General features: G+C 32.8%; 2 protein-coding genes across 33 annotated transcripts in view; one reads left to right on the top strand and one right to left on the bottom strand.

Annotated features, from left to right (window-relative positions):
* RPS24 (ribosomal protein S24) overlaps positions 1-21,692 on the top strand; it is a 559,366-nt gene that overhangs the window by 23,736 nt on the left and 513,938 nt on the right. The gene's annotated exons all lie outside the window — the stretch shown is intronic.
* Positions 1-21,692, bottom strand: part of KCNMA1 (potassium calcium-activated channel subfamily M alpha 1) — a 436,284-nt gene that overhangs the window by 119,595 nt on the left and 294,997 nt on the right. For all 31 annotated transcript variants that reach the window (XM_048946538.1, XM_048946532.1, XM_048946533.1 and 28 more), the window contains 5 exons: positions 13,547-13,657; positions 11,542-11,647; positions 10,176-10,258; positions 7,120-7,189; positions 4,678-4,833 (listed from right to left, as the gene is read on the bottom strand). In XM_048946538.1, the coding sequence (XP_048802495.1) occupies positions 4,678-4,833; positions 7,120-7,189; positions 10,176-10,258; positions 11,542-11,647; positions 13,547-13,657 (526 nt within the window). The remainder of the gene's footprint in view (positions 1-4,677; positions 4,834-7,119; positions 7,190-10,175; positions 10,259-11,541; positions 11,648-13,546; positions 13,658-21,692) is intronic.

The following is a 21,692-nucleotide window of genomic DNA, read 5'->3' as shown; positions in this document are numbered from 1 at the left end:
AACGAAAGGACTGGAAAACAACAAAATTCATTTACAAAGCAGTGATCAAGATTCATAGATACTGGTTAGCATTACATTTACCTTCATAAATTCATTACAATGTTGAAGATACTTTCTTTTATGTTACTGTGAAATACTAATAAATGAATTTTAAGAATCATTGATATATGAGATGCTATAGAACATTACTAATGAAGAAAATATCTTTCTATTTTATCTGCCTCAGACCCATGGCATTTTCCCTATATAACTTCTATTAACAATTAATTTCACTTATCCTTACAGATCAGTAAGGAGAAAAAATATATTCTTTTTAATTTAATCAGGTACAGATCCCTACTGTTTCTTGTTGATTCAGTTATTCAATGTATCTGCTTTGGTTTTGGCATGTTATGCTTATATACCTTGTGTGCTTATAATTCAAACCTGCAGAGTTCAGCAAATCTAAAGTAATTTTCTTCAGCCTACTCTTTTTATCAAAAAAACAGAAAAAAATATTTTGGTAGGATTTTTAAATTATAGTTAAGATTTTAAAACTGAAGTTTAAAAAATGATATGCATTCTTCTATGATATGCTTTCTTCTATGTCCATATAACACAAGAATCCTGCCACCCATTAAACTCAGACTTAAGGATCTACTGAAGTTTACTTTTACAATTCTGTTCTCCACAGCATTGTTTCTGGTGGACTTCTCTGTTTGTTTGTTTTCCCAACTACATACATGAGAGGAAAGGGCAAATAAGAATGGATTATTCTTGAATGGTAGCTGAAATGAACTTGTGAAATTAAACCTTTCCCCATCTTCACCCATAATGCCTTTCAGTCCATGGAAATTGCTTGTGCAAGTGTTTGGTTTTACTGTACATTTAGACATTGGTATTGAAATCTGACACATACGTAGAAGGCTATAACCAGTTCCTACTTTCTTTGCAAGCTTCTGAGGTTTACAGTCTTATAATCTGATTTTCTTAAATATTATAAATTATCAACTATCCCTTTATTCAATTCCATTGATTCCCTAACTCAAAAGTAACAAGTGCTCTTCAGCACTTGTAAGTGTAATAAAAAATCTTCAACCTCAGCCAACTATTCTCACAGTTCTTCCTGTGTGCAAGAACATTTTCCAAAATTGTTGTTTTATAGAATACCATATAGCTAATTCAGATTGGCTTTTGTTTCAAATGAGAGATCTATGTGCTTTTTCATTGCTCGTGATAATGTAGAATATTGTAGTAGTTAAAAAAAAAAGACAGTATTCTTGAATACTATGAGATGCAATTCTTCAGATATCTTGGGAATCTCCTTGGATGCCTGGCTTCAATGGGTTTAGATTCAAAACTATAGAAATCATACTGTTAAAAAATAACGCTGAAATTTAAAAAACAGAATAGTATTTCTATCCAATCACAATGTAAAAGGCAGATTGGTTTTGATCTCTTTAAACAGCTGACTGAAAAACACACTCTGTGGTACACTTCAGTCCAGGACAAATATATTACTTTTTCCCCAAGGATTGACATTATTTCTAATCAGCACACAGTTCTCAACCACAGCAGTGTTTAGTTGCTATATTAAATGATTAAAAAGATTCTATTCAGGCAGGCCTTTTAAAGAATAAATGTTTTTGAAAACAGGCTACATTAGTATTTGGCCTAAAGCCTGGAAGAAGTAGTTGGCAAAGGAAGAAAAATGTTAATTACCAAGTACTCTGTTGATTATGCAGCCCCCTGAGGAGCTTCACAATATACAGACAAGTTGCTCTTCCCTCCCCCCCATCTTCAAGCTCTCTTTCCGTAGAAGAAATTCACCAAGCAAACCCCAGACTCACACTTCAGAACAACCTATTGCTGCCTAGGTGGCCAAAAATAAATACAAAGTCAGTTAACATATTCCATCAGTGCATGTAAGCACCTGGCTGCCATAAATCTGTGCAGTTTCAATATGTCCATCTCTCAGGCTAGATTAGAAAGAAATGTAGTGGGAGAATTACATATATGTGAGTGTGAGCACAGTTGATAAAAGAGCCCACATTCCTGCTCTCAAAATAGCTGAAAGAAGAACTGAAACTGCTCTAGATCATTTTTCAGACCTCGAATGATGCTTACACAAAAACTTGTTCATTTTATGAACCTGTGTTACACTCAAGCACCACATTCCAAATTTTAAAGAGTCACAACTTCTTTATTCATACAACAATAGCACTTTCTGCTATGAATAGATTATTGAAATACACTTTACAGTTGTAAACATCATCTACATTTTTCCCTCAAGATTTGCTGGACAATCTTCTTTCCTTTAAATGTTTACAGAACCTTTTTGTTAAAACTGTATCACACATTCTTTTTGAGCTAATTTTCTTTTTATTCAGGTCCATGCCAAAAAAGAACATAGAAGATTCCATGTGAGATTACATCTCTAAAACCAAAAGGAAAATATAAGACACAAAAATAATATTTTGAGGTTTCTTAGTTTACTTTAGCTTTAATACCGGGCAGACTGTTTACACAAACCATTTTGCTGTAAAGTAACACATAATGAGTTAAACATGTACAATGTCACCATCAATCATGTTCATTTGTGTTTGACTGCTCAAACATTTATGGCTATTAAATGGCTTTCTAAACACATTATGATGAAGGAGGAAACAACACACATTTCAGAGTTTTTTTCTTTTTATATATATTTTTTAATAGAGAGGTTTCAGTAAATTTTCCTGGCAATCTCCTAACTTGTGTTAGACTCAACTAACATTTGCCCAAGAAATTTAGGAGGCTCTGACATACTTAAATTCAGAGCTCCAAACGCAAAGGAGCAGAAGTCCTCTTAGGAAATGCACATCTTTCTTTTCAAAGGAGTCGTACTTAACAATTCCAATCAGCGTAGCTGCTCTTCCACAATACACTCTTGATTCACAAACACCACTTAGTAATTGCTATCTCTTTCAAATAGTTTTTAGAGTGAGATAGCTTGCACAAAGAGCATCCTTTCAGTTAAGTGAAGTAATAAACCTACTATCACTAGTTGATTTGGATTCTCATGGAAAAATGTATGTACTCTGTTGTTGGACATTCATTCTGTTTCAGATTTTAACACTCAAACCTTCTCAAAAACGATGATATCCATTTTAGTTTCCTGGACAATTCATTCTTAGTTAAGTAGTAGACATACTTATAACCAATAATAGCACAGTCTACCCAGAATTTTACAGTATTTCTTCTGTGCCATGTAAAGTAACCTAATTTAATTATCTGTACCCTACTCTAACTCTGTATATTGATGTAAATGAGCATGTCAGCAAAACTGGCATTAATTTCTTCTTCTAAAACAAACTTTTTGCTATTTTTTCTATTTGTTCTACAAATATAGGAATATTCATAATCAATATGATGGTTTCTACCTTAGTGAAGGGGTAAAGTGCCTTGAAAAGCTCAGTTTTCAGCTCAGAACTGTTTTCACTGAGATAGTCTGATTTGTCAATGTACTGAAATTATTACAAGATTATCTTATATGTGAATCTTATTCAGTTCCCAAATTTGGCTTTACTGAAATAAAACAGCTTTTGTTACCTGAACATGAGTAGAGATACAAGAAGTTTAACTACAGACATAAAAGTGAAGAGACAGGATTTATTTTTGTCCAGAAAACAGGCAATTTTTTCAACTGAATATAATAATCTGGAATATTTATGACACATAAGAATCTGTGGTCTCAGTTTTTGGAAAGGATTCTAAAGGATATCTTAATAAAAATTTCACAATTTTCTGAGAAGACTCTCTGCTGTATGTCTGTGCATCCCTACAGGAATATTCCTGGCTTCTCACATGATAATATTAGGCTTTGTGGGTTTTTGGTTGCTTTCTTGTGTGTTTTTTAAGGCACGGTTTCTGGTGGGGATCTTTTTTGCTAACTTACACAATGAACTTGAAGTGAACTATGTCCTACCTTGTGACTACAGTGCTGCCTGTCCTGTTATGAACACTCAAGAGATTGGAAATAATGCATCTTTGATGTTTGGAATCAGTGCCCAAGAATGAGGAAGGAAGCACATGAAAAGAAGCACTGACTGCTACAGTCAGAGCCTTTGTCCAGAGAACTAGTATGACTGCCTCAGAAGTGTAGGAATAACAGGGTTAAAATTTTGCCATTTGAGTCTGAAAAGTTATTTGGATGAGGAGAAACAAATACACAAATGATGTTGAAGGAAGTTTAGGCTTCAGCTCTAACATATGTTCTTTATTTATTGTCACAGTCAGAGGTCTACTAACAACTTAATGTAAAAGACCAAAATGATCAGTCCTTTCTTCTGCACACTTTTTTACTGTATGGGACATATATAAATCATATATTTGTTTTAGCAGCAGGGGATTTCCTTTTAAATAAACACATGGTTTCTTTAAAACAACACAAAAGACCAGAAATATCCTCCAAGAAATGAATGACACTTTTAATGGCCAAACACTTGTCAAATAAGAATATAACTTTGGCAGAACCTGGCTGATTTCCCCATTTGCTGAATAAATCTTCTGTAGGTAAGCTGTTTATTTCTATTTGTTTGTTTGTGTTGCAAAAGCTATTAATGTGTTCCTATCTGTTTTACATTTGAGCCATATTCTCTACTCAGCTCTCTGACAAACTGAATTGCAGACTTAACATACTCTAATATGACAAGACATTACCTTTATGAATGATCTCATGGAAAAGAGGTTGGCTAACATTGTTGAAAGGCCTGGTGCCAGGCAACTCTGAGCTATGAAACCCAGCTTGAGCTCAGCGAGACAGATTGCATCATCCCCTTCTTTCCAGTTCCAACTTGGAATATTTAACAGATGAGCCTATAAAACAAACAAATAAATAAATACATAAAAACCCAGAAAGTGAAGAAGCAGAAATATTTCTGCAAATAGAATACAGTATTGGAGGAGATAGCAGTAAATGCTTTTGTTATTGGCTAGACATTTTCCGAATAGGAAAATTTATTTCAAAAATCTTAAAATTTAACTTTATGCTAGGAAGTGTAACAACCTTTAATGCATATTTTTATTATAGTCAACTTACACATTTCTCAAGTCATATCCTACATATATGCCTGTGAATATATGTAGGATATACTACATATATTAGTATATTCATACTTACATCTGAGTGAGCCTTAATTTTCACCTTAGTGTTGTTTATTTTCTCCTTCCCATTTGGCAACTACTGGTCTACATTGTCATTTAATTCAAAATCACAATAAATGGCCAATAAGAGAATACGTGTTTTTGTAGCTATCCACAAAGAAATGACTTCACTTGAGTTGCCTAGAAGCCACCAATTTATCTTGGGTAGCTTTAGTGCAGGCATGCACAATCTGCAGCCCACAGGCCAAAAGTAGCCTGGCATAGCTTGCACTGTGGCCTGTCTCCTGCTCTATGCCATCATGGCTGTGGCTCTGCCCAAGGCCTGCAACTGCTACTCAGCATCAACCAAATATCAGTCTGCTATTAACCCCATCTAGGCTCAAACCAGGCCATGGGGTGCAGTGCAGTGTTAAATTATGGCAAATATATTTAAGGATTTTTATATAATGGCTAAACACAGTCCTGTGACCAGAGAAATGTGCATTTGTTGCCATTGTGATACAGGAATATGAGAATAGGTTTCAAGATTGAAAAAAAAAAAAAATAAATAAAAAATTTTGGCTTATTTCTCACTCAATTTTCTGTCAACATAAATATATAACTTGCAAATTTTCAAATGGAATGTACGGAGTTGCAGTCAAAAACATGATTACATCTCAGAGCTTTATAAGCCCCCTTGTACAAGAAAGAAACATCCCTCCCTTCATAATAACACAGTATTCACATCATCGCTTTTTGGCAGAATGTACATATGTGACCAATTGTTGTGAAGGGCAAAGTACAGAAAATTTCATCAAAAATCTCTGATGCACACCTTGAGATCTCTCTAAGAATTGCAACCACTGCCATCAAACCAGACTGATGTAGTAGTTTTAAAAAAGCAAGGTCATATATCCTACAAGTTTTACATGTTTGTTGCTCTTTTTCTATATGCTTTAATTAAAAAAAAAAAAAAACACATTAAAAATTAAATAAAATTTTGTTACTTATATACATTAACTATACTATATAGCTTATGAGGGCTCCTCTAAAAGTAATGCTTACTATTTTATGATGTTGGTTCATGATATTAAAGGCAGAGGCACAGCAGTAGAGGTTGAACCTCCCAGACAATATTCCATTACATTTTCTTACCATGAGAGAGGTGGCAGCACAGGGGCAGTCTAACTAAATGGTATCTGTCATGGGAGTACATATGAAGCAAAAGTGTGTCACTCAATTCCTGCACGTGGGAATAATAGCATTCACTGACATTCATCAATGGTTACTTAACATCTCTGGAGATTAGTGGATGTGAGCACAGTGAAGCTGTGGGTTGTGCACTGCAGGGCAGCAACTGTGAGTCACCTACACTAGTGAAGATTTTTCTGAGTGCAGCATGGAGACTCTTGTTCCTTGCTGGTAAAAATGCATAGCTAATGATGGTAGCCATATTGAAGAGTGGTTTGTAGCTGAGAATTTGCTCTACTAAATATTGTTATTGTGCTCTTTGCATGAGCACAATAAAATTTCTAATAAAATTTTATAATTAAATAAAATAATAAAATATAATAAAATAAAATAAAAATTTCTTCCCATGGAAATAAATAGAAGGCATTTCTTTCAGAGCAGCCTCCATAGATGTGGCCCTAGACAATTCCTCTTGCAGCTCAGGCAAGCCAAAAATTTGGACACTCATGCTGTAGTGCAGTAAGCTTGGCAAAATTTATGGATGCTGACTGGTTAAAAGCTCATCTGGAATCAATAGCAACAACAAACACTGTAGCTTTGAGAATTATATCCAAGATGGTTGATAAATGTCAGAGATTTTGATAAGGTCCCTTGCATATATAAATAACACTGAATTAACTAGTTACAGGACTAAGTGACAAGGTTTATTAGGGTGCTCATGTTAGGAAATAAAAATGCTTATTATTAGTGACGCTAGAAAAAAATTGTTCATGAGTGCAATGTAGCAAAACAAATTGCAGAAAGAGATACTAATAGTTATCACATCACCTTATTGTGATACTGCAACATCTGAGTGATAATTCTTATCTTCGGATGATAATTCTTTATTGAAATAACTCTAAAAGTAAAAGAAAAAGAAAACAACAATTAAAATAGCATTTTAGCTAGTAGGATATTTGGATCACGTATCCCAGTACCTCTACTTCACTGTGTTGTCACGTCCCACAGATAAAACTGTATTCTTTTATTTATTTGTCTGTAAAGCATGGTGATTGAAGTCAAACCTATGTAGTCTCTACATATATTCAAATTCAGTTAATAATCAGCAGGTAATACTAGAGAACACTGAATTTCAGGAATTACTTTGTTGAATGGTATCCTTATGGAATTTGAAGGAAAAAAAATACTTTTGTTTTAGCAGCTCTGTTCAAGATGCCCTACTCATTACATTAAACAAATAATATACTTCTAATTATTGTCATCTTTAGTAATTGTTTCTTTGAATCAATATAATTGCTTGAGTTTTCCAATGACATATGTCTAAAACAATTTTCTTTTATCTCCTTTCTCCCTTATTATCTTTTTTACTGTTGCTAGACATTTACTGTATTTAAACAGCTTGAGTAATAATTCTATTTTATATCAATTCAAGTGCAAATTCATCTTCATTTTTTCTAGATTTTGTCAAAGCTCAATACTGAAACTGATATCTGAACTCAAAATTTAAAAAACATATGGCTACTCCCATAATTTGCAACTTGACTCTATTCTTCATTATTAAAATAGGTTAACATATATCCCGTTGTTTGTCCATCAAAAATGAATTCAAAGAATAATTATTTAGAACTGAGTAACAGATAGTGTGATATGAAGTGAGGAATATACAATTAAAAATGAAAAAAAAAAAACCTGTTCAGCAAAATCAAAGACAGAAGCAAACAAAAAAAAAGTCAGTCCTGTAAGAACAAATGGAAGTAAAAAAGGAAAACCATCAAAAGGGAAAATAATGTCAATTACTTTAGAGTCATCAGACTCATAAGATTCTCAATGCCACAACTGTTTACAGCAGTGTTCTGTAGGAAACATCTTGCAAAATTCTGGTTTTGCTTGAGCTTCAAGTATACAAAAACTAGGTCATGATATGGATTTAAAAAGATATATGGACAATTTCAATTTATACTTTATTTTCAGAGAGAAAACCAACTCTTCCTAGTATTTTTTCAATTCTTACTGAATTGAATTCTTACTGAATTTAACTAAACATTTAATCTTATTGAATTAAATTCATTTAAATACAAGAAAATGCATGAGAATTTTAATTCTGAAATAAAAGCTCTGCATTTTATTAGATTAAAAGTAGTAAATGTTTTAAGAATGCACTAATCTGCAATTGAAAGTCTTTTAATACATTTATGCAATGAAAACTAAAAATGATTTTTGCATTGAAACAGAAAAATGAAATTAGGCATTGGAACAGGCTATGCATGTAACAGAGAAGTGATGGAGTCACCATCCCTGGAGGTGTTGAAAAAACATGTAGATGTAGCACACAGGGACATGGTTTAACAGCATGTGATGACAGATTGATTGTTGGACTAGATGATATTAGAGTTCTTTTCTAACCTTAACAATTCTGTAAGACCTGCTCCTTCCATATACACCCAAATCTCTTGTTCACAGTGAACTTTGCCAAAGGCGGAGTAGCATTATCATTTAATTTTTTTTCTCCTTTTTCTTTAACTCATGGAATGCAAATATCTGACAGACCAATAAAATTGTTTAATTGCAATGATCAGTTCCATGTTAGAGAATTTTTGACAAATCCTTGACATTTGATTTTAAAAAACAAGAAGACTGGTCTCATTTATTTTTACTGTAACTCTAGATGCTCATCCACTAACTGAGCCTTTGACCTTCCTTCACAGAATAGGAGGAGGAAAACGGGACAAAGCTTTGGTGGTTCCTAATGTTGTAAATGCTCTGTCAATTAACATAAGAATCATTCGTCTTAAGTGTTAAAAATGAGCATGGAGCTAGGAGACTATTGCATAGTTTCCATCATGAAGTGTATACATCACTTTCACCAAGCTAAGTAATTACTTGTTGTAGCAGATTTACTGAGGAGCAATAAGGTATGAGGCGATTGAAGGTCCTTCTGTCTCATGATCAACACCAGCCTTTGCAGGGCATATATTTTTGTAATATATTGTTGCCGCAGCATAATTAAATGAGGGGAAAGGACATGCAATTCTGTTGGTCCTTTGTGCAGCTATGAATACTTCAATGCTAAGACCTATTAAATGATCACACGGCCTTGTCATCCTCTCCACAACGTCTAGACAAACTGCATTCTGAAGTAATTAGTGCAGTGACCAGTGAAGATCCAAGAGATAGTGCCAAGCAGTGGACTTGGAGAACATTAATAAATTACTGTGTTGGAGCAACAGTAATCACAAGCCAAATAAATGCAGCTGATTCTATTTTGGATGCCCTTTGAGAACTGTAAAGTACTCTGTAAAGTGGTCTGTAAGCAATTATAACAAAGAAACAGAAAAGGTGCTACCTAGAGCTCTCATGTCCCTTTTGAAAGGATGAATTTTTAGAAAGCATCTCCTACGCCATGAAAATAGAGATTTAAAGGCAGTTTCTGAAAAAGAGAAAATCAAACTTCATTGACTTAACAGAGAGGAATACAGAAATTGTTAGTAGTTCATACAATTACACTGGAACTGTGTTGGAAGAAAAGCAATCAACATATCTGAATATGGAAAGATACTCTAAATGAGTAAAAATGGCCAATACACAAAGTTCCAAACAAATATTCTGATTCAAAATTTCACTTTTGGTCTAGTTTGTTCTCTTGACATTTTCTCTTCTCATATGCTGCTTCTAAAGCAGCTAAATTAGAAAAGGAACTTAAGAGCATCCTCATCTCTGAGCTTCTGAGGCAATCTTATAATCTGCCTTCTAAAGAAAATCTTGTGATGCTCTTCAAGTCCAACAGATCAGCTATAAATTGGTGTGTGGCTATGGACTATCTGGATACCAGAATTTGGCTAATCAGAGTTAAGAATACAAAACCTATTAAAAAACAATGCGTTTACCTCATAATATTGGAGGCATCCTCAGCATCTGGGTCAGCGCAGTATTTATTGGCAAGAATTAGGCACGCATCTGCTGACTCTATCTGAGACACCAAAAAACACAGCAAACATAAATAGCAACCTCTTTTTCCAACTTTTCATTCATCATAAAGTATTAGAAAGTACAACACTCCTATCATAGGCACGAATATCAGTTTACAGTGCTGACAAAATTTTCAAGATTTTATAGTTGCTGGGCAACAGCTTCACATACACACAGTAATTTTGTGAAGCTTCCTCAGACCTGTTTGGTAGTTTAATTACCTGATTACTACTTTGTATAAGCTAAAAGCAAGAAGGTTTTAACAGATGTTTCTTTTGTAAGCAGGTATTGAATTTTAGACCTCTAAATGCATAAAAAGTTTGTTATATCAGTACACTACACACACAAGTCCTGCAGTTTGTTTGAGAATGTAAGTACTTTCTTGTTAAAGAAAGGAGGAGATGTTTGAATTTCTGATTCAGAGCATGAATTTTCAGACAGCATGAGTAAAGAATTAAGAGGACCTCTACATTCCCACAAACCTTAACCCTATTTAACATAAAGCATATAAAAAAAATTCTGTTCTGCTGAACTGAGATACAAATTGTAATGGACTACAAAGTGTTAAGCAATCTGAAAGCCAAAATGCATAGAAAACATGATGATAACCTAGAAAGTGCTGATATTGCATTAAAATCTATTTGGCCAAAATAAGTTACATTTTATTTAGAAAAAAGAAAAGAAAAATGAAAAAAAATAAAAAGAGAAAAAGAAAAGAACATGAAATGACACCTTGCCATTTTTTTCCTTTAAACTTCATACTTTTTTAAGAGTATAAAATAATTTACAACGAAGACAATACATATATCTCATTTTAACTAATAAGTTTCTTAAGTTGCGTTTTTATCAGGATTCTAGACAATGGGAAAAGGATTTGACAGGTGAAAAATAATTTTCTAATTGTATTGATGAAGATAAGACAATAGTATTTTAAGTAATTACAATAAGTATAAATAATAAGTAATTGAGACAACGATCTACTATATCAAACATTAAATAGACATGACTAAAATCCAATGAAAAATTCTTAGAGTTCAATAGAATAGGAAATTATCTTAAGTCATAGTGGTACTGTAGCTTTGTAAATCTAAAGACACAAGGAAAATAATATCTAGAAGGATAAACGTTGTAATTTATTACATAAGCTAATAGAAATGGAAAAACAGTGTTTTGAGTTTACCTGTAGAATGCTACCATTACTTAAATTATTTTTGTTTTAATCAAATAATGCAATGAGTACTTAAGTTGAAGTCAGTTAACAGAACAGAACAGAAGAAATATTACCTTTACTCTTGCCAGGTCATGGGGATTGAGGACTGAACCCTGATAAAATTCCACCTGAGTGAAGTGTCGTTTAAAAAGAGCTTCCAGCTCAAGGTTAGGGGAGATACTGCATTGAGAAGAGGAAGAAAATACAAAAACAAATGAAAAGCCACTTTTTTCCATAACAGTTTCATTTTCTTCTTTTATTTATAAACTGACTCGTTTATTTATTTTTATTTATTTATACATTTTGAATTTTCACTGCTTTTCCTGTGCTGTGGAAAGAATATACAGTACTTAAACAAATATTACACTGCTTACACTTCCCTACTTCTATCTAGAGAACATCTGGTCTGATTAACTGTGCTCTGAATGCTTATCTCACTTTCTCAAAGAGGTGAATCTAGAAACAGTGATGCAAACATCTGAAAACATCCTCTCTATGGAGGAAGTATTTTCCACAGAACTTTTCTATTAAGGCAATCATCTCCTGCACATACCTACTGCTGGCTAAACAGTTGACTGCAACAAATAAAAGAGGTCAATGGGAAATAATTACAAGCCAGGGAAGGAATCCTGTAAGGATCCCTTGATGCCTATATGAGCTGGAATTAAAACAAACCTAATTTTTCTCTGGCTTAATCTCACTTCATTTTGCCATAAACATGACCAAATAGAACAAGTGGATTCAATAGCTACGTAACCACAGCCTGAGAAATTTCTGACGCAAAATGCTAAGTTAGTAAGAAAATAAAACAAGTAAACACAAATATTTGCCCATGACAGCACAGGAAAAACAAAAACATAACAAAAACAAACAAACAAACAAACACCAAAAACAGGCACAAACAAGTAACCAGGTGCTGAACTTTCTTCACATGCATTTGCAGTTTCCCATTTCATGTCACCATGCATTTTCACTGTGGAAATCTGGATCTTCACTTTCCTCTCAAAGTCAATTCCCATTACTACTTAAGAAAGGGGAAATAAGAAACAATGCTGTTCCTCAAGGATAACATGTCTAGTCTAGTTTTAAAGGAATTAATATTTAAAAAAAAAGTGCAAGAGCTGATTATTAGTTTGTTGAATCATTAGTAATTATAAACTTTTTAATCACTTTCTTTGAAAAGAAGAAAAGTGCAGAACTTGTTGCAAATGCAACTAAATGCACAATTATCACTTATTCATAGATTTTGGCACATCTAAACAGGTGCTATTTGAGATCAGAAAAGACTACTTACACTGTCACTCTTTTGAGCACATGGCTACTTCTAACAGGTTCTCCCATAGGGAGACTTCATGTTGCATCACTTGCAATGCAGAGGCTGCAACTATCAATGTCCACCTTCAGACACCTTTCCAAATCCCACATAAAAAAATATTTAAGAGACTGTGTCTGTGGGTATATTTGGGTAAAAGAGCAATACCAACTATTATAGTGATGAGAATTTACTTTCTACCTTCTCTATCAAGTACTGCGTCATTTTCATATTAAAACTATATTTTCATCTGCATTTTTGTTCTGTAAATATTTTACAATGCAAAATCATTTTTCCTAATGAAATGAAAACAGGTGTTTTCAGATGCCATAATTTCATACCATTCACTGGTTTTCACTACTTTTACTTGTTTTACCAATTGTGCCTGTTTCACTAGAAATATTTGCCACTTAAAAAAACTCTCATGTCTATTTATGAGAACTTTTTTTTTTTTTTTTTAATTTTGTAATTCCCTTCTCATTTTAGATATGTCTTAAGATATTCTACAACACAACTTATACGACTGGCTCTGAAATCTATTTTCTTGAAATACCCATACTACTGTGCTTAAGAATGGATTATAAAATAACTGCAAAAAACACTCTTTTTCTCAAAATAACTTCTGCCAGTGGAAAAACAGAAATGGTATACATTAACTTAACAATCACTTGGACATTGGAAAATCCTATATTTTCCCCAAAGGTACATACGTTAATTCAATAAGTTTTCATAATATACAAGATGGCTTATTTTGAAAGATTACTCACTTATGCAGAAAGACGATTTCTACGTTGACATCATCCCTATCCTTGTGCAGGAAGTCCTTCAGGAAGTTGGACACGCTTTCAAGTGTTATATGACCACAGACAACTATGTGCCTGTTACAGAAAAATGAGAGTTAATCTTGCAAAGAAAGTAAAACAAGCAAGCAAATAAAGAAGAAAATGGTAATTTATTGCCTAAGAAAGAGTATTAGTTTTCATGATGTCTCTCTAACACCTATTCCATGAACCTAAAAAAGTAAAACATCAATTCCAAAAGAGGTTTTGCAATTCAAAATACATTTACATTCTCACCTGCAAAGACTACAGTCTTTGGTTAAGTGCACATTTAACAAGACACATAATTTATACAGATGTTTATACACTGTATTGATCAGTCCCTTTCAAAATCATATTTCTCTTATTTCACAGATTTTCATCTGCATCTTAAACTTTTCTGCTGAAATTATCAGTTTAAATTTTTGTTTTACGATGTAATAAGGCAATAAATCTCCCTAAAATTATTCTACATTTTTCCATGAAACCAGAGAATTATATCACTGAAGGCAGTGCAAAGCTTGTCAATAAAATCTGTCAGTAAAAGAAGAATCTTTCTCCTATATTAACACCTACATGGCATGTACTTTGAAATAAGAACTTATTATTTGATGCATTATAGAAATGTATCATTCCAGCTTGCACACACTAAGATTTCACATAGGTTCCTTCTGTTTCACGGTTTTTCATTTGTACCAGATTTACCTGAATAGATGACTTGTAAGAGGAAAGCACATGCCTACACACACCTTCTTGAATTATACATTTTAAATAAGAAGCTGACTTAGGAAACTGCACAATTCCTGACTTAATGGATCATTGTTCCTTTATCACTGTAAAGCAAAATACATTTTCTGATAAGGATATCCTATGCTGTCTCACAATTTTCTTCATGGAATGAACTTAACCCAACCTTCTTTACCCTTACTATTTTATGATAGACTGTGATTTTTACATGCCTAATACTAATACTTCCAATAATCACATTGCTTACAAAAGACAGACAAGGTGATCCAGTTGCAATTGCTGAACTAAGAGAAAGAAAGCCAGATTCATTATAGTCATATAGTCTATAAACAAATGTTTCAAATGCAAAATTTCACAAAATTGTCCAAATTTTCCTGCCAAATATGAAGCAAAGTATTCTAACAGTAAAAATTAGACTATCCCAGTCACCATTACATAAAAACTATTTTGTGAACAACTGAGTAATAGAGCAATCTCATTGGCTGGAAACAACTAATAATAGGTGGCAGCAATGATTACTAATATAATGGGCCTGCACTTGCTTCATAATTTGGTGCTTGATGTGATGTGTGTGAAAGGTGCATGGAATTCATTGGAAAAAGGATGACACAGAAAAAAGAATAAATCAACAACATGCTCCATATGGTGAACAATAGAAACATTATGTACTGTTACTTTGCAGTGGTTCAGGTCACTAGGAAAATGAAACTGTATTATTCCAGTCCAGTACACTTTATGATATTGTTCTATTAGTACCACCTTTACAAATAGTGTAGGGTAGTTTTAAAGTTTGTTTAGAAATATGATAACCTTGAACTCTCCTTTTATAAGATTTCTTAGTGACATCACTACACTTCATAGGCAGTTTTAGAAACAGTAACTAAAAGAATTGTTTCATTCCTTTTAATAGGCATGGAATACATAATGACACGAAATTTTAACATGACTTACTACTATGATATTTTATTGATAAACTAGCTACCTGGACTGTCTGCTTCAGCTTCACCAAAAATTTTCTTCAATTTTTATCTAAGCTTTTCATCTACTGTGTACAAAATGCAGTTGAGTTCTCAGACTAAACAATCCCTAATTGCTTTTCTGTAATATAAGGCAGTAAGTACAATAACAGAAAACAAAACGAAAAAAAAATATATTTTAGTTCATCCCTTTTTAGTACAAAGGGTCCCTCAGAGATTTCATCTGGGACATTTGCAGCTTGGCAGAATTGAAGCAGCCCTTAGGCTGCATAAAACCCTACCTGCATTCCCATTCTGAGCAGTCTTCCTCAGTTTTCCTAAGGGGTTGATCACCTGAGCTGCTGGAACTGTGTGCATGCATTGAGTGCACAGTTCAGCCAGAAGATGGTAGATTAGATTCCCTCCTTACCAAATGGATGAAATTCCATCCAATAGATTAAATTTACCAGAAATTCTCAATTTCAGATTCTGAAAAGATGTTCAAAATCTTAGTACCTTACTAGAGTTAAATTCTGAACAGACTGAGATGGGTACACTACATTACACTAGCTCTCCAGTGCTATTCAGAACTTTTTCTGAATGTGAGCCTATCTAGAGTCAAGAAAATGATAAATAATGGACAGAAAATATGGAGTTGTATTCCTGACACAGCATAGGTTTTCTAATAATACAGATGAAATGGAGTTGGAAAAGACCTCCAGAAGTCATTTACTCAAAACATCTGCTACTAAAAGCAAATGTATTGGGTACAATTATTATTTCTTATGATTCTCATTCAGTGTTGTTTCACATAATCTGATCTAGTAAAAATAAAACTTTTTTTTATATACATTTGCACATGAGCATCCGTACTAATTCTTTTGAAAGTGTCAGAAGGTATTTTTAACATGTGCACTAATTACTACTCTGATTTTGGGCTACTTTGGTATCAACTCTCGTCCTTGCTGTACAGCCCAAAAAAGCATTCTAAATAGTGATTGCTAAAAAAAACTTTCCTGGTTTTCAAACAATATTTTCTGATGAGATACATTAATTTTTGGTTGAAAATTCCCACAGAAAAACAAACAAACTCTTTTCACCATAAGTAATATTTTTGCTTAGAAGAAACCGAAAACAGATTTCCTACTTGCCCAGAGAGAGTTATTTGGTACATAAACTTAGAAAACTTGGAGAGTTTGTATTGTTCCAATCTGTCCTGTGTATGATCTGAAGATTTATAACTTCCTCTGTTTGTGCCAATAATCATTCCCCTTCCAAACACCACCCAGTTTTTCCATGCACCAAGTAAAATGGATATCTTCTTTTTATGGCTAGAGTTCTTTGGTAGGAAAATACTACATTAAAAATGTTGATTCTACAGACAGAAAAGTCTAAACTTTGCACTTAAGCTTTGTTTATGACAATCCTCAGAAGTATGATATTCTTTTGTTTGTTCTTTAAAAAGGAAATTTAGATTTTTCCCCATTATATTGAAAAACAGGACTCAGGATTTCAGACACTTTTTGCCATTACGTAATCAGGAAGACTATGGTTTCTGTGAAGTAACAGTTGTCAGAACAACTGCATCAGAGGTGAAATTGGTTCAATACAACAATGGAAATCCATATTACACAATTCTGATGCTGCAAAAACATTTCACAGAGAATTCAAAGCCTATCAAGGGTATATTCTATCAAGAAAGTGTCAGATTAATCTTATCACATATCCATTTATCACTCTGAAATATGATTAGTGTGACCAAATACAGAAAATTAGTACACTTATGTGACGAAATCTTTTTACAAAGCTGAAATTCTCTACAATATCTATCTTTTTTCCTCACACAGACAGAATGAAACATCATATAAAAAACGATGCCTTTTTTAGCTCCTTATAAAGTAAATAGAATTACTGTCAGAAGACCTCTACCTACCACAAATACAGTTTCACAAAGGAAAAAATGAAATAAGCAAAAGCTAAATCATCTAGAATTCCAACAGGAGATCACTGAGAACACATATTTAATTTGTGTAAATAGCGCTGTAAGTGAAAACAGAACCACTGAGAACAGGACTCGTCAGAAATGATTTTACATGGTTTTTCCTTCAGAGGACAGAATACTAAATATAAATCTTTAGCTTGTTTTGAAAGAAATTATATCCTTTTTTTTGGAACAAGTAAAAAGAACTTTAAAAAACTCAGTGTCACTCATCTGTACATATTATCTTTTCTATTATATCAGTGGAATGTATTCTTTAAATGTTCCTGTGTACAATACATTTCTAGCTGCTTGTGATTTTATTATTTATCTGTTACTATTCAAGATAATACTAATTCAATTCAATTACATGAAAACTCTACACATACTCATATATCTCTCCCCTATTATGCAGTATACATAATACAACAACACAATTCTTATTTTAAACACAATTCTTATTTTAATAGAAACTTCTCAGACTAACATAAATAGATTTTACAGTACTATAGTCATGATTTGATATATTTCTTTCCTTCCCAGAAGACTTCATGGACCTCTAAGACTAATATATCATTCATCAACTTTAGGACCAACGGGAAAAAAAAAAACTTTGTGTGTGTGTGTGTGTGTACACGTATATGTGTACATGTGTGCACATGCATGTGTTTGCTTTTTGTTTCTATCTGATGCAGATATTAGCTTTCTATTTGACCAATACATGCATAAGGAATCAAGAATGAATCATTTCCATTTCTTAAACTCAAAATTGTTAGTGTGCCCAAAAAAGATACAGCCACATAAAAGACATCTTGATCAGTTGTGAATTATGACAGCTAGAAAACTATAGCAAACACACATATTCGAGTTTCAGTCCTGTTCAGTGAATATTTGTGATATATATTTGTGATATGTGTTATAGTGTCATTTGCACTACTTAAATGCTCAAAAATGTTTTTTTCTGAAAAACAGCGAAATAATAGACTGATGCAGGTCCTCAAATATTTTTTGTCCAAGTAATACTTTAACTAGAGAACACGCTAACAGACAGAGCGCATTAAATTCTGGAAAATTGTACATTCCTTTCTTTAAACTGGATTTTAGAGTATGCATCTCCATATGTTTGCAATAGTATGTTCTTCTAAGGGATTCCCCATGAACTTCTTTATTTCAACTTTCCTGTTCATTTACAGCTAATTAAGTTTATCTTACACTGCTATGATCTAAGGAATGGTGCAAAACGTGGCTATAAAGCAAATTAAAAAAGAAAAGTTAATATTCTTAGCTTGATGTCTACCTATAAAACTGAAATAGTAAGAAAATAGTGATTTGTTTCTGCCAGGATCTGGATTATATAGATGGCTTCCACTATAGCTTAAGGTGAAGAAACTATTCTTTCATTCAGTCTTGATGGTACTATTATCCTCATCTAGAATTCTTCTACTTCTGTAGAAAAACACAACATACCTACATCAAAATAAGAATGCACAATCTACTATAAATACAAGTAAAAACTATTAAATGCAATAGCATACATCAGATCCATACTAGAAAGCTTGTAATGCAACACAAGTGTAAATGACATCTTCATTATTCGTGTATCAACTGCAAACGAGCTTCTTTCTTGTATTGTTTTGTGCAGCAGATATCACATGTATTTATTACATTGTAATTTGGAAATTTACTGAAAATATTTTGCCTCAAATAAACTGCTTTCTATGTCATTATTCATTTTCAAAGTTGCCTTATGGGTTTTTTAATGTTCAATGAGTCAAAGAGCTATTAAATTCTTTTTAGATAATGCAGAATGTACCAAAGTCTAATATTTTTAAGCACTTCATTCATGTCCAGAGCTAATGGTCATTTCTTTCAATTGAAATCACCACAAAATGTAATTGCTAACTTTGTGGAAGAACAAAAACAAGTCATATTTCACTAAAACTTGCTTATTATTTCACCACCTCTGCCATCTCATGTTGCCTTCACTGCAGTTTTCACAATGAAACAAGGTATATCAGCAATTTCTATACTAGACTCAGTCTTTGTTGGGACATAAATTCATAAATTGGACAGAAACTATTACTTTGAAATGAAACCCAAAAGCCTTTTTTAAAATTCAGGCAGAGAAAAGGAAAAAAGTTGAATTTAGTATATTCTTAACTAGAAATATTATTGCTATTAAAAATTATTGCTATTATTCAGGAACAGAAGATGATTTGAGAACTAGATGCACTTCAGGGGAAAAAAAGTCAAAATATTATTATATCTCAATTCCCACACTCCTTTCCTTGCTTTCACAAAAATTGATACAGTTTAATAAGTATGCAAAATTGAGGAAAAGATTGTCCTATTAGTCCTATCTGTCAGTCTATTTAACACTCATCAGAGTGAGACTTCACTAAGTGAAACTTCATTTGAAACAGTGGAATCAGAAGAATGGCTAGCAGATGTGAAAGCGAGACACTGCTGGGGATCATAATGCAATCCATGTCACATTCTCCTATTACAGTCTCATCCCACTGGAAAATAGTATCTTACATACTGCATCAAACAATTTAATATAATAATATTATGTCACTTTCTTTGGAGCTATGTCTCTCATTACTGCAGCAAATGGACCTTTGCCAGAGTATCTGGATGAGTCTTTAAAAAAAATGTTCTAATTTTTAATCAAAGTCAAATGTCTAATGAATCCAAGATGGTCTGTCAAGTTAAATTATCTGTTTGTCTTTCTGTTTACCATATCTATCTGTCTACAGTTTTTATTTTCCTCTGTGAAGTTTAGTTATTGAATCCCATGTTTCCTTCTGGAAGGAATCTCTAACAGATGATTCTTCCCATTGATATGCTGATGATTTGCTAATTTATGGCTTGTAAATTTAAGAAATCTGAAGAAATGTCTGGGAAGCAAAGTAGACCATGAGAGAAGAGAAACAGGAGATTTTAATAGCTTATACAGTAAGGACTGTGATTTCATTAAATTGCCATTTTAAATTTTTATCTATAGTAATGTCTTAAAATTATTTATATATATATAAACTCAACAAATCTTAGCAAATATATTAAGTTACTATTAAGAAAATGTACACATAGAAAGTAATTATAAAAATCCCCCTCTCTTTTTCTATATCTATTCATGTGAAGCCATGTTTTACTCGCTCCCCTCATAAAGAGTTTTAAATGGAGGTTTGCATATAAGAGGCAAAAACAACTTAGCCCATGCAATTAATATGTAATTATTCAATGCAGAAGAAAGACTGAAAAAAATCATTACATCATCCAGTCCCTCTTACAGCCCATCAGTATGCAAATATTCTATTCATGTCTTCTTAAGCTTTGTGTAAGCTAACTTACAATAAGCGACTGTTTTCAAATGGAAAACAATTAACAGAACTAAAATCCAGCCTGATTACATGAACACATGAATAGAGAAATGAAAAAACTAATTAAGATAAATCTTGAATCTCAAATAAACATGTAAATCTGGAGCAAAAAGTTAATAATTAATTACCAGAGGTAAAACAGATCTAAACCTGAATCTAAGAAAATCTCAGAACAGAAAATCCCAGACTGGGATAATATGAAGGTTAAGAATAAATAAATGATTTTTTTTTGCACAAAAGAAATAACAGATTATTTTGTAAATTCTGTTTTGTCTAGGACTGAAAGTATATGTTCTGAACATCACAAAAGTTCACTTGTAGAATTTTAGTAATCTGAAAACCAAATGTTTCTTGAAGAAAATCTCAATCTAAAAAGCTTGAACTTTATAGAGAAGTTGGTTGGAGCACTTCAGAAAAACATCCAGAGCCCAAGTGATCACCACCTCCTCCAGACTTCCAGATCTATGCGTATATGAACTAACCAGTAAGCTAATTTCTCAGTCAAAAAATAATAGTTTATCAGCACAATGAAATTTATGCTTTTCTTCCTTTTATAATACTTCATGTGAAAATGATGCACTGAATAGTATTTCAGGAGCTCTACAAACAGGTAATGGAAAGAATTCTGTCAGAATAAGTGAACCTGAGAGTCTTAGAGAGAAAATATGCAGATAACGTGTAGGGAGCCAAGCAACAGTCTCAAAATTATTCAGAACAATGGCATAGGGAAGTATCACTAACACTCAAGCTATAAGTCATTTCAATTTGCAGCTTATGAAAAAAAATGTAAAAGAAAAAAAAAAAGCCCAAGTACTTTATATATAAAAAAGATATTATTTTCTAAACAAATGTCTAAATTAGACTTTTGTAGACCTTTCATAATATTGTGATTTCTTCCTTCTGCACCTTGCTATGTTATATCTAGTGCTTATCTCCAGTAATTTGTCATTAAAAAATGGTTCATTTGTTCTTAATAATACAAGTTTTTCACCAGTTTACTGAGTGTTAATTTCCTCACCTTGTACAGTAGT

The sequence above is a fragment of the Lagopus muta genome, chromosome 5 (assembly GCF_023343835.1).
Source record: "Lagopus muta isolate bLagMut1 chromosome 5, bLagMut1 primary, whole genome shotgun sequence".
Taxonomy (NCBI): domain Eukaryota; kingdom Metazoa; phylum Chordata; class Aves; order Galliformes; family Phasianidae; genus Lagopus; species Lagopus muta.
Note: the sequence above shows the minus strand (reverse complement) of the source record. Positions and strands in the feature narration are given on the sequence as shown.